The 14,407-nt window shown below is 47.2% G+C and overlaps 1 protein-coding gene across 1 annotated transcript; it reads right to left on the reverse strand.

Moving 5' to 3' along the window:
- Positions 1-1,206: 1,206 nt before the first annotated feature.
- On the reverse strand, positions 1,207-8,790 carry LOC144694629 (leucine zipper putative tumor suppressor 1-like). The gene is made up of 3 exons (XM_078565224.1): positions 8,331-8,790; positions 5,258-6,085; positions 1,207-2,886 (listed from the first exon to the last, which is right to left on the reverse strand). Exons 1-3 carry the CDS (start codon positions 8,673-8,675, stop codon positions 2,194-2,196), a joined length of 1,866 nt encoding a protein of 621 aa, XP_078421350.1. The 5' UTR covers positions 8,676-8,790; the 3' UTR covers positions 1,207-2,193.
- Between the last annotated feature and the right edge of the window lie 5,617 nt (positions 8,791-14,407).

The raw sequence follows: 14,407 nt of genomic DNA on the forward strand, positions 1-14,407 counted from the left end.
CGAGATGATGTTAGGAAGCATTTCTTCACATAGTGGAACTCTGGTAAACCCTCCTCTCTCAACAAAGGCGGAGGCTATGGGGATATGGAGGGCGGAGCAATTGAAAATTTCAAAACCGAGATTGATAGATTTTTACGAGGTTCGAACATTAAGGTTTATGAAGCCAAGGCAGGTAGATGGAGTTCAGATATGGAATAGGCTTGAGGGGCTGAATGGCCTCCTCCTGTTCTTCTGATCTTCCCCTGGCTCCTGTGCTCCAGTGCTGTAGGGCAGGCTTATCCAACCCACGACCTCCGAAGTCCCTCTATTGTGGCCCGCAGAGCCACACTTCAGAATGACAAGGTGGCGTGGAGGGTTCTACAAGGAGCTGCTCCTCCAATCACAGGCCGCTCCTCTCCCAACAGTGAGCCAATCAGCTGCCAACAGTGGGAGAGAAACACTCTCTGTTTGGAGAAGCAGCAAACGCCAGCAATGGTGAGCTAGCTGCTGGGGAAAGAGGTTTTCATGCAGAGAGACTGTGTGCTCACTCCCAGGGTTATCACTCACCCTCACGCCCACACACCAACACATACTCACACCTCCTGACACAGCGGGGAAGGGTAAGTGAGTGAGCACCCCGAGACTGGGTGAGCCACACACACACACACACGCTGTCACCCTCTCACACTCACATGGTCCCCTTTATTAATTACCCTTTATTTCAAAATATTATCAATTTATTGCTTGGACATTGTTTTATTTTTGCTCAGCAAGTTTTTCTTTTCTACATGTCTAATGTTGTGCCAAAGCTTATCTTTCTGAGACTTGCTCATCAACCCCTTGAGTGAGAACAAAATGGAAATGTGCCCCGCCACTCCTCCCCTCCCCCTATTCCACGCAAAAAGGCTGGACAAGCCTGGTGTAGGTGGCTTAAATGACTGGAATATTCCCCTTACAGCAGCGTTTCCCAAACTGCTTCCCACTCTGACCCCATTGTAACGCTTCACACTTGGTGTGACCTCCAGAGTAAAAATTGAATGTGGGGGGATGGGTGGGTGGGGAGGAAAGAGACCTGGTGACCTGGGAGGGGGAGCAAACAATGGGTATATGGGTACACAGAGAAAATAATCGAGCACTGACCATTTTGCAGGACCTGTCGCCGTCTGCAATCCAGCCTTCAAACTCGATCGTAAGACCACACACCCTTCACCAAAAACAAAACCACACAAGGGGCCTCGCAGCCAATCCCAGGGCTGTCATATCTCGGTCCCTCCTTCACAGCCGCCATTGCTGCCTTGGAGATCGGCGTGACCCCAATTGCTCATCCTGTGACCCCACTGGGGGGTCGTGACCCACAGTTTGGTAACCCAAGCCTGACAGTGTTCAGAACTGAAAATTGTGCTTAAGCGATTAAGGTGTAATCTTTCATTGGGGTCCAATTACCCTTTACCCTCGCGAGAGTCAGTTTTTTTTGTGTTTGCCAGGGTTTCCCGCTGTCAGGAAGTTAAATATTCATTTCCCTGGAGCTAATGGGGCATCGTGTGTCTGAAATGGTGGATTCCGATAATGGAGAGGAATAATCGAGGCCAGTTACATTTTATAAAAATGAACAATATTGCTCTTCCACACCTTGTCCTCATCACCAACAATCCCATCACTTGCTGGAGGCTAGCCATTTTGAATGAGATCTGTTGTTCCTTTAGGCTGTGCTTGTTTTTGTGACCCTTCTCTCCCAAGCGTTTCTTTTCGGTGACACCACTTGTCACGCCATCTTCATTGATGGTGCTGTGGACAGCTACCAGCTAAAGGCCAGTGACTATCAAATCAAACATCGAGGGCTGCAAAAGGTTTCTTGTTGGCACAGTTGAGGGTGGATTGATTGGCATGGGGGGGGGGCGAATGAATAGTACTGTACCGTGTGCTCACAACCCGCTTATCCCTGAAGCATGACCCAGAACAGGTGAACTTGCAGTGGAACAGAGGAGTGCTTGATGCAGCACCCAGTCAACATGATCGTCTGCCTTAACAATGACACACGTGTGTGTGTGTTAACATATTGATAAGGTGGGGATCAAGCGGGCAGCCATTCCGAAATCCAATCCAGGGAATGGAAAGTCTTGAGCATTTGTGTTGTGAATCTTATCAAGCACTGAATTAGCTCACAGGCACACACATACAGTTATCAACACGAGGCCCGAGCTGAAAGGCTTCTTGTCAGATTGCAGTGGCAATAATCTCTTCATAATGCACGTCTGGATTCTGTACTTCGGTACCCACCGGATCCCTGGCCCCCAGCTGAATGGACAGCTGGCGGATGGCCCTCTCAAGGCTGTGGTTCTGGCGCAACACGTCAATGTAGGTCTGCTGAAGTTTCTTCTGATACTCGATCACCCTCTGCTTCTCCACTTGCCACAGGAGACGTTCCTGCTGTAAGTCACTTGAAAGCTCTTGGTTCTTCAGCTTCTCCTGCTCTAGTTCGACCTGTAGGCCTGCCAGTTCTCCCCGCAGAGCCGCGGAGTCTGGCTCAGCCGGCCGCCTGGGCATCTCCCTGTCAGCCTGGGTGAATGCGGGATCAGCCTGTGCAGCCCTGTCCGCTTCAGGGCAGCTGGTCAGCTCCTGTTTCAGATCCAGTATCTGGCGCTCGAGCAGGCTAACCTTCCCCCTCAGCAGCTCGGCAGCGTTCTTCATGCGCTGCCCCTCGTTTTCGCACACCCCGAGTTCTCTCTCCTTGGCTCGCAATGAGTTCTGCAACTCCTCGACTGCCTCCTCCCGGGCCGATAGCTTCCCTTTGGTGTCCCTCAGCTGGGCCTTCAAGGACAAGACCTCACCAGCCTTCTGAGTCAGCTCAGCCTGCAAGTCTTTGAGTTGCTGCTTCAACAGTGAGATCTCACCTGACTTCTGGCAAACCTGAAACAGTAATGTTGCATAATCGACATATCAATACTGTGCATTGCGTCTGCAAAAACAACAGCCTGCATTTCTATAGCACCTTCTCCCAGGTACTGACAGCAGCATTATCACAGAATCACACAGTGCAGAAGAGGCCCTTCAGCCCATCGAGTCTGCACTGACACGTGAGAAACACCTGACCTACCTACCTAATCCCATTTACCAGCATTTGGTCAATAGCCTTGAATGTTATGATGTGCCAAGTGCTCATCCAGGTACTTTTTAAAGGATGTGAGGCAACCCGCCTCCACCACCCTCCCAGACAGCGCATTCCAGACCGTCACCACCCTCTGGGTAAAAAAGTTTTTCCTCACATCCCCCCTAAACCTCCTGCCCCTCACCTTGAACTTATGTCCCCTCGTGACTGACCCTTCAACTAAGAGGAACAGCTGCTCCCTATCCACCCTGTCCATGCCCCTCATAATCTTGTACACCTCGATCAGGTCGCCCCCTCAGTCTTCTCTGCTCCAACGAAAACAACCCAAGTCTATCCAACCTCTCTTCATAACTTAAATGTTTCATCCCAGACAACATCCTGGTGAATCTCCCCTGCACCCCCTCCAGTGCAAACCAAATTGGACACAGAAGGAGATATCAGGACACTTAACCAAAAGTTTGGTCAAAGGGATAAAGTTTAAACCGTGTCTTAAAGGAGAGAGGGAGGATAAGCAGCAAAGACAATGAAAATAGCACAGTCGCAGCCATAGAATTGTCTCCCATGTTTAAATAATGTGACAATGGAGCAGCTTGGAGAGCTCGAAATGGAAACCAGGACCAAGTGGCGACAGAGATTGTCTTTCCCATGGTGACCACGGCAAGTCTCATCGATTGTTGTAAAAACCCACCTGGTTCACCCATGCCCTGTAGGGAGGGAAACCTCCCTACCCTTACCCAGTCTGGCCCACATCTGACTCCAGACCCTCAGCAATGTGGTTGACTCTTAAAATTCCCACCTGAAATGGGTGAGCAGGGCACTTAGTTCAAGGGCAATCAGGGATGAGCAACAGATGCTGGTCTTGCCAGCGATACCCATGCCCCATGAACAAATACATTTTTTTTTAAATCATAATTATTATCATCAAACTCCAACCAGGAGAAGACATTTTTTTCGTGTGGATAAAATGGCACAGGATGTAAAAAGGATCCAGTGTCCCAGTGGCTGCTTGAGGACACCAATTCCCCCATCTTGCAAGCAGCAATAATGAGAGACATTCAGATGTCACTGCCTTGTTAATAAGGATTAAAACTTCATTGGATGAGCTGAAACTGATCTTATTTTGTCCCAACTTTAACGTGAGCAGGATACAGTAACACAAAGACTGCTTTGGCTCCTGCAGACTCTGCTGTGAACGTGTAAGAATAGCCAGCGCGTGGGCAGTGTTTCACCCAATGCAGCAGCATGCATTTATAAAGTGCCATCCCTCATGTAACACCAACCTGTGACAGCCAAGAAGCTTGGCATAAATTTTCATTTTAAGTTTCAGTCGATTCCTTTCCAAGTTTTCGCTGAACTTCTGCAGTTAGAAATGTACTGAATTCACAAGGTGCCAATGGAGAGGAAATGTCACCACTTCCATACAGATTAGAAGAACAATAAACGCCCTCACCCATCATTATTGCAGGAGTTTGGAGCTTCACTCTCCACACAATTCTAGGCTCTATGTTGCGAATCTGGTATTTTTTTTTCCCAGCACAATAAAGGCTGGTGGACCTTTTGGCCTTGATTGTAAGGAGGATGGAGGATGTCCCAACCATAGAGGATCACACCAAGAGTCTTGTGTGCAGTTTTGGTCTCTTCTTTAAGGAGGATATACTGGTATCGGAAGAGGGGGGTTCATTGGGCTGATTCCTGTGACAATGGGATTGTCTCATGAGGAAAGATTGAGCAGGTTGGGCCTGTACTCATTGGGGTTTTGAAGAATGAGAGGTGAAATATGCAACATTCTGAGGGGCTTTGACAGGGTAGACTCTGAGAGGATGTTTCCCCCTTGTGGGTGAATCTAGAACTAGGGGACACAATGTCAAATTCAGGGGTCTCCCATTAAAGACAAAGATGAGGATTTTTTTTCTCTTAGGGGGTCGTTAGTCTGTGGAATTCTCTTCCCCAGAGAGCAGGGGAGGCTGGGTCACTGAATATATTCAAGGGTGAGTTAGACAGAGTTTTGATCAACAAGGGAGTCGAGGGTTATGGGGGGCGGGCAGACACAGAAGTGGAGTTGAGACCACAGTAAGATCAACAATGATCTTACAGAATGGCGGAACAGGCTCGATGGGCTGAATGGCCAAATGCTGCTCTGTTTTTCATGATCTTTAAGTTCTTATTACCTACCTCCCATTTAGTTTCTTCTAGTTTTGGAGCAAGTTCAGCTTGATCCCTCCGGTAAGATTCGCATTTGGCATTGAGTTTGTACCGCTCCTGTAAAAGTTGGGTGAAGTCATCCTGAAGCTTTGTCTTGTCTTGCTGCAGCTGGATGACCTGCAGCTGGAGAAGCTGGTAGTGCTTTCTCTGAGGGGCTCGGCTGTCTGTCTGTGCCAGGCTGTCCATCCCCTGCTCACTCTTCTCCTGCTTCTCCTTGTAAATGCTGAGCGGAGCTGCTCCTTTCTCAGCCAGGGTTCCCTGCAACTCTGCCTTGTCCCCCTCCAGCCTCTCCTCGGGATCCTGATGAACACATTGGTCGGGACCAAGGGGTGTGCGGGTGCAAGAGGCACATGGCAACAGGGGTTGGGACTGGTTAAAGTTCATGCTTTTGCTGGTGGGGCAGTGCCCTCGGTCAGAGGTAGATGTGCTGCTGGTGACATGCCTCAAGATGCTGTCAAGGGAGCAGGCCGCCTGGCCAATGTGCTGAACTGAGCCTCCAAACCTGCTGAGAAGGTTTGCAGCAGCGACCAGGTCTGTCCCACAGCTATATCCCGTACTGAGAGTGGGCAGGCTAGACATGGAATTTCGACCAGAGTCAGACAAGGTTCCTGAATAGTTTGGCTGTGCCTGTTCTCTACCGTTGTGCTTCTGTGAATGCTGAGCTGGCTTCAACACATTTCCCTGAAAGACAAGGTTCCGGCTTGCCTGGCTCTCCAAGGGACAGTTGAGATTGGCGCTGGTGTTCCTCGGTGCCACCACTTTAAACGCTGTAGGCCTGGCAATGCTTTTCTCAATGGTCTACAGAAATAGAATAAGACATGGTTAAACTTACTCAGCTCATCTCTCTGTTTCATCCCATTACCATCAGCCTCTGCCCATTTCTTAATCAGACACTCTCATACCTCAAGCATCTGAGTGTGTATTCCAGGCTGGCACCTCAGCTTGACATGGACACAGCGGTGACAGCGCAGAGAGAATGCTGCACTGCCGGAGATCCCTGGTACTCCACTGATCCACCATCACCTCAGCAGAAATGGTCATTCAGCCCATTTCTCTGCAGTTGCTGCTGGTTACTGACGGAGATGACAAACTCCAGGAGGTTGCCAGCTCCTGTGCTTTTGGATGTCATATGAAATCGGGCCCGTTGAAGTGGATGTGAAGGATCCCACACCACTGCTCCAATAACATCTGGAACACATCCTGATTAACGCTCATTCTTCAGCTACACCATCAGCTAATTTTCTTCAGAGGTGTTTGTGGGATCTCACTTTGCGCAAACTGACCAATGTATTTGCCTATCTAAAAACAAAAATCACCGTACTTCAAAATGAATTCCTTGAGTGTGACAGCCTTGTGACTGCGCTGCTGGACAAACAACACAGAGCTTTATCAGCCCGTACCTCAAGCTGTGAAAATGATTTCAATAAATCTGGTGATTCGAGGCCTGCAAAAATGCAGCTGTCAGCAACAGAGTTTGCGTTCCAGCTGCTCTGCTATCCACCTGAGTGCTGTCCCTCCGGCTCTTAGGGTTGGGCAACAAAGATGACCTTCCCCTTGTTTCACACTTCCCAGGAACAAAACATGTCTGTCAAGCACAAGGAGATTGTTCTGAGAGAGGTGGCGAGGCCCTGCATGAATATAGTCTTTTGCTTTGAGGTTCTGAGTGATTGGAATAGGACCAGGGGACAAAGATTCAAATTTGTAAAAGTTCATTTTGAATTTCTTATTCTTTCACAGGATGTGGGTGTCGCTGGCTGGGCCAGCATTTATTGCCCATTCCTAATTGCCCTTGAGAGGTGGAAGATGCTGTCTAAGGAGCCTTGGTGAGTTTCTGCAGTGCATCTTGTAGATGGTACACACTGCTGCTACTGTGTGTCGGTGGTGGAGGGAGTGAATGTTTGTGGATATGGTGCCGATCAAGTGGCTGCTTTGTCCTGGATGGTGTCAAGCTTCCTGAGTGTTGTTGAAGCTGCACTTACCCAGACAAGTGGGGAGTATTCCATCACACTCCTGACTTATGCCTTGTAGATGGTGGACAGGCTTTGGGAAGTCAGGAGGTGAGTTACTCACCACAGGATTCCCAGCCTCTGATCTGCTTTAACAAGGTTCTTCAGGCAGAGAGTGATTAATGCTTGAATTGGAGTTTAGAATGGTTGAGCCGTGATAACCAGGGGATCATTGATAAAACACCAGGATCATCTGCTTCATGAACAATGCCATAGGCAGATCAATTAATGAGTATTTTGAAATAATAACAGGGGAAAGCAATATAAAATCCAAGGAGAGTTAAATGAGGGGCCATTTGTATATGAATGTTGCTGATTAAAAGGAAATTCAGGAGTAATTTCTTTACCCAGAGAGAGCGGTGAGAATGTGGAACTTGGTACCACAGGGAGTGGTTGAGGTGAATGGTATCAATGGGTTTTAGGTGAACGGAGTGTAGTCGGGTTGGAGGAGGGTTCATATGGAGCATAAACACTGGTATATAGTCTAAATGGGCGGAATGGTCTGTTTTAAGTTGTATATAACTGGGCACAGCAAAGGGGGACTGTAGACCTGTTGTGGCTACATTAATTAAGATGGGCTGAATGGCCTTCCTCATCAGTAACCATCTCGTGAGCCGAACATTGAGGGGAAGACTTGGCAGGAATGTTTGAGTGTCCGCCATTCTCAGTTGTGTGATATCCTTCACCTTAAAGGAATGAAAATGCAGGATGTTCCCGCTGCAGCTTCAGGCACTGAGGGTGAAGCGAGTGTTCATGAGCCTGACGTAGCCCACCTTCCAACGATGGGGCCAGCTGCTTTTTGTCGTGTTGCTGGCTTTTACAAGGTGTATTCTAACGGGCAGGCTAACCGAGTCACAACTTGAAATGACGGACCCAAAGATACCTGCCATTTAAAACGGGGTTCCGTTTACTCCCAAAGATACAGAGCCTCACTTCAAGATCACCTTAGCTGACCTGAGGATGTCCCTGATGAAGTCGCTGGGGAGTTGCACTCGCTTTGTCGGGAAGCAGGCGGGTTGGTGAGGAAGCACACTCACCTTTTCAAGCTGCCCAGAATATGGGACCAGTGTGGGTGGGGGCTCCTGATTGTCCCTGTCGTTAGGCCCATCTCTCTGAGGAGCGCCGTTCTTCAGCTTGCCCATGGTTCTCAGTCCGTTGCTTTGGCTGATACTGATGTAGAAAAAGTCCTCGCTTCTCTCGCACTTGGAGCTCGTTTTGGGGCCCCTGTTGGTTGCCTCCTGGTTGGTCTCAAATTTCAGCAGGCCGTCCTGTTGCCTGATGAGCTTGTGAGCCTGGGAGGCCTTTCTGCTCCTGCACTCCAAGGCTTTGCACTGTTTCTCCTGCAGGCTCTGGCTTGTTATGAGGCTGCTAACACTCCCCATGCTGTCCTCAGCTGGCCAAAATGTCAACCCGTGTGAGGCAGGCTGAGAATTATTCACCAGACAGGCAACTTTGAACTGGATGGGTAAGGCATCTCCAGTTGCCACAGCAACTCCGATTCACCAGGTTGATTCCATCTTGTGGCCCTGCTTGGCAACAAAGGAAAAGAGATCAGTTGACAATTATCAGTAATGAACGGGATCAAGAGCGCTTTTCACAACCGCAAGATGTCGCAAAGCACTCCACAGCCAATGAAGGTCTTTTGAAGTGTTGCAATCTCAGAAACGTGACAACCCAATTTGCGCACAGCAAGCTCCCACAAACAGCAATGTGAAAATGACCAGACAATCGGTCCTTGTGACGCTGGGAGTGAGGGAAAACTATTGGTCAGGACATCAGGGAGAACTCCCCTGCCCTTCTTCGAAATAGTGATTGTTGGATCTTTCACATCCACCTGGGCGAGGAAACCGGGACCGAGAGACAGCACATCGGACAATGCAGCACTCCCTCGGTACTGCCTTGGCAGTGTCAGCCTGGAATTGGACTTGACCCCACAGTTACCAGCTTTAGCCATGGCTAACACAGCACTGATCAAGTAACAAACTCAAAATTAAATATATCCCATTTCCAGCTCCGAGACAATAGGGTCGAAATTCTATACTCCTTTCCTACATGCACTATTTTCACACAAGTATTAACCCGTTTATTTTAAACAGGGCCATCAGCAAGACGTTGCCAAACCAATGTGAACATTGCTATCGGTGCAGGAGCAGTCATACAAATAAAAGTGGAATCCACTCGCGCATTCCTCCCAACCAACAGTGGTTTCATTGCAATGGACAAGGCGAGCCCCTGAATAGCTGAGACCAAGAAATAACTTCAGCTGAAGCAAGGCTGGAGGTGAAAACAGAAAGTGCTAGAAAAACAGAGCAGGTCTGTCAGCATCTGTGGAGAGGGAAACAGAGCTAACGTTTCGAGTGGAACGTTTCAGTTCTTCTTCAGAACTGACCCAGGTGTTGCCAAGCCAGCTGAGCATTTCCAGCACTTGATGTTTTTAGTTTGGATTTCCGGCATGCGCTGTTTCCTTTGATCAAAACCAAGCTGAGGGGGGTAGGGAGGAGAATTTCCCACAGGGTTCGCAGATGGAACTCAGTCCCCATCTTAAGGTCAGACACTGTCCTAAATTCCAAACTCCTGATTTGTAATGGAAGCTGTCAGTGTGCCTCCAAAAGGAAAACCATGCGACAAGTTTATACGGGCAGATGTCATTGTGATTGTGGACCTGGTATTTATCATGGCAAAGCTGAGAAAGGGCTCTCCTTTGAGCAGGGGAGGTTGAGGGGAGATGGAAGATGGTTCTAAATCATGGAAGGGTTTTGAGACAGCAAAGAGGGAAAAATGTTCGATTGACAGGAGTGTCAGCAACCAGAAGGCAATTGGCAAACAAAAATCGAGGAGGAGAATGAGGAGCCTTTTGTTTTCACACAATCACACAGCGCAGAAGAGGCCCTTCGGCCCATCGAGTCTGCACCGACGTTTTAACGCAGTGAATTGTATGATCTTGAACGTTGCTGCCTGAAAGGGCGGTAGCAACAATAGTAGCATTCAAAAGGGAGCTGGATAAACACTTAGAAACAAAACAAATTTGCTGGGCTCTTGGGTGTGCTAATGGGATGATTTGGACAGCTCTTTCCGAGAACCAGCACAGGCACGATGGGCCGAATGGCCTGCTTCCGCCCCTGTTCAATTCCACAAGTGTGCACAGGTGTCATACCCATTCACCCATTAAATTTGCAAGTTGGTACAGTATTTGCGAAGTGTAGTTCAGTGTGTTGCACTGGCTCCACAAGATATATGTCTGTCGAGAGTGTCATGAAGAAGTGTTTAGAAGAGAACCCCACAGTTCAGACAACGCCTGCACTCTGGTGGTGACAGGAATGTGGTGGAAATGTGTTCAACGCTTCGTTATCTGGTTTGGATTTCTGTTCACGTGACTTCCTGATGAATCGGTACATGGTTTGGCTATTTATTCGAATCCTATTCATCAAATCCCTTAAAAGCTCAGGGGCAAATAGTCTGGTTCTTGTGCATTTATTTTTGAACCATGACTGAAATAATATTTGAAAACTGTGAGATCTTGAGCGTTTAATGACTGTATAAATAGCAGTGTTTAGATCTGATAAGGTTTCAGAGAGATGGAACACAGACACCTGAAATCTTTCTAAAGAGACCAGGAATGCAAAGTGGCATCGATTTAAAGCAGGTTCACCAGACAGTACAAAGTACAGAGCTTTCAACTACAAACAGTGCAAGGAGACCTCCTGAGATAATGTCTCATCCTGAAAAGGTACATTTCTCGCTCTTGTTACTTCACAGAGTCGCATTGATCAAAAAGAAATGTGAATAATTTTGTTTTTTAAAAATCCTTCACCTCTCAAGGGGATACGATTCCTAAATCATTCACACTCAGATACGTGTCCTGTTGAAGTTGATTAATCAATTGGCCAAATTAAAATTTCATGCTTTTAAGTATGCTGGCAAAAGTGGAATTCTAATTTTTTGTTACTGTAGCTCTGAAACACTGCCAGACGGTAAGCTTTCGTTCTCTCTCATTTATCATCCAAATCGTCGTCGTCTTTTCACCAACAGGCATTTTGGAAATGCATTCACGTGTAACTGGCTGGTTGTGCTACAACCCATTTCCCAGTCAGGTCTGGAGGATTTCGATTTGAATAACCTGTTTGAAAATGTTGCCACAGGCCCCAGTTATTTGATACATAAAGTACAGCTGGAGCTAATAGTTAGTGTATTTCACAGGACCAAAAAAGAATTGAAATAAGATTGTGAGAGGTGTGCGTTTGAGCTGGGTGAATGCCAGTGAGTTTCCAACTCTGGGTGGGCACATTCCTGGAGGATTCATCACATGACCTGCTGTTTCAAGCCACCTCACTGCCCTCATTGGTGCATTCGCCACATGGGCACTTCCTCCAGCCAATTGGAAAAAGAACAACCTCCATGTTACCTCATTGGTTCAATCTCAATTTTCAGTTAGTCCTATTTGTCCATCTCCAAACTTTTATCATTGAGAAATGAAAGTGTTTGAACAATATTTTTTCAGTGCCCCTCTCATTCCCCCCCCACCCCCCAGGTTTTCTTGCAGCAATGTCCTAGAGTTTAATCCCTAATTCCTGGTAAATCCAGACCAGTCCTGTGGGAATACTCTTTGGAGAGTGGTGTGAGCTTGTCTTCATAGAGCCTGGTGTTTTGTGATTGAGCTTTGCATTATGAAACACTGTTTGCTGGACATTCGGGAAGTTTGCGCCCGTGTCACAACTATTCGCCTTGCTTTAGAAGGTAGCATTGCTGTTTGTGGGTTCATGTCCCACTCCTGGAACACAATCTGGGCTGACTCTGGACTGAGGAGGTGCTGCATTGTTGGAGGTGTCATTATTTAGATAACATTTCATTTGGGAAATGTTAAACATCCCAATTGAACAGTGACCTGGCCAATATTTAGCCCTCAACTGTTAATGGTATATTAATTATATTGTTAGGATACACAGACGAAGGGCATTGTTTAATTAAGGACATTGTGCACATATAAATAGGGGAAAGTGAGGTGTCAGCTGTGGCTCAGTTCATAGCACCCTCGCCTTTGAATCAGAGGGTTGTGGGTTCATGTCCCACTCCCGGAAAACCAAGAACTGTGAATGTACTCGAAAGAGTTACATGCGATCTGTTGATAACTCGAAAGAGTTATAAATAGGGGAAAAAATGGGCTAACAATTGGTTTAATTGGCTTTTTAATTGGTTAATTTGTTAAATCGGTCCTCAAAAGAGTATAAATAGGGAACAGCTGGAACACTAGGGGAGGGAGAATGATGATACTGAACCTTATGAAACTCTCTCAGGAAAGAACAGCTCTGTCTTGGTTATGACTTGACCAACCAGCTAGGATTCTATTAACACTGAATAACATCACAAAATGGACTATCTGCTTGTTATCTCATTTCTGTGTGTGTGTGTGTGTGTGTGTGTGTGTGATCTCACTGTGTGCAACGTGGTTGCAACTTACAATATTGATTGTACCTCAAAAGTATTTTGTTGGCTGTGAGGGGCATGGGGATGGGCATGGGGATAGGCATGGGGATGGGCATGGGGATGGGGATGGGCATGGGGATGGGGATGGGCATGGGGATGGGCTGGAGGGAGCGTCCTGAGATTGCAAAAGCTGCTATGGAAAAGCAAGTTTTTGTTGTTATTTGGCAGACAAGAGGAATACTGACACCAGTGAAATCAAACACAAGCTGCCTTGTCTTCATGTACTAACTCCTGTACAGGCACAGGTATACAGATTAGTCATTTTTATCACAAACGTGCATTGTAACTGTAACTGCACAGCATGAACGAGAAGAATTGTAACCTTTCACTTGTTTGCGTGCTGTGTCGTCCTGGACATAATAAGCCCTTTGATACTTCTGTTAACTTGCAAGTCCTACAGTTTGTCAGTACGTCCAATGTTCTTTGCTTGTAAGGAAATAATTTGTTTAAAAAATTCCCTCACGAGGAATCTGTTGAATCCAGTGAAAGGTTGCTCATTCCGTTTTGAATGAAGTAGCACTCAGACAAACATCTTTCTTGAACTGAGGTTTTCTCTGTTGTAAGACTCCGTTGTTATAGGAGAGAAGAAAATCAAACAAGGTGATTGTGCACTGGGAGCTGGATTTGCATCTTGTGTCGACAAAAATAAGGCTTCAGTGCCAGTTGGTTTTGCTAATTTAACCCTGCTCACAAAATGACAGGAACATGGAATTTTGAAACCTGCTATTACTGTGAATCATTTTTCCTGTCAGTGTTGTGATACAACTCATTGCAGGTTCCACGAAATACCAAACTCTGTCGTTCTTCCTGAGACAGAATAAAGGTACTCAAATCTCAGTCAGTTCATGTGGACATTTCGCAACGAGTGGCTCAGTCATCTCGAGTCCAGTCCAGGCTGTCACAACACCTCAAGCCCACCAAGAGCTGGACCCAGCGATCACTACCTGGAAGGAGTATTTCCTGTCTCGACAAAAGCCAGTGTAGGTCATTCACCTGGGGCAATTAGTGAAGCAGCAGGCCTCTGGAGGCTTTTTTTGCTGAATCTGGTCCACACCAGGAACCTTGGACACATTTTGAAACCGTAACAATGGCTGTCCCTGAAGCCTTAAAGCCAGATAATCCAGGTTAGGTAAAGATGGTCGTTTGTCAGTAAAAAGCAGTTTTGGCTTCCTGCAGAGAAATTGCCACCCCACACTGTGCTCTTACCCATTAGTGTGGTGCTTTGCTGCATCCACGTGGCAGTAGTTTAAACTCCTGCAGCTTTCAGCACCTGTTCAGCCCTAGTGGGCATGCTGTGAGCTCGTCAAAAAGCATTAAGTGCAAGTTAATGGATCCTGTGAAAGCTGCACCGACCTGAACGATGGAAAGGATTGCTTTCAAAGCCGGACAGGGAATATCAGCGTGGATTTTCCGGTCTTAATAGAAGGGAAACAGAATGCAGGGAGCTCAACTCTTGCCCTTCCAAATTTGAATGCAGGACACCTGAGTCTGAGCGAGTGGTATTTTACTTCATTCTTTCAGGGGATGGTGGGTGTCGCTGGCAAGGCCAGCATTTGTTGCCCATCCCTAATTGCCCTTGAACTGAGTGGCTTGCTCGGCCATTTCAGAGGGCGATTAAGTGCCAACCACATTG

Source organism: Cetorhinus maximus, chromosome 20 (genome assembly GCF_964194155.1).
Source record: "Cetorhinus maximus chromosome 20, sCetMax3.hap1.1, whole genome shotgun sequence".
Lineage (NCBI taxonomy): Eukaryota > Metazoa > Chordata > Chondrichthyes > Lamniformes > Cetorhinidae > Cetorhinus > Cetorhinus maximus.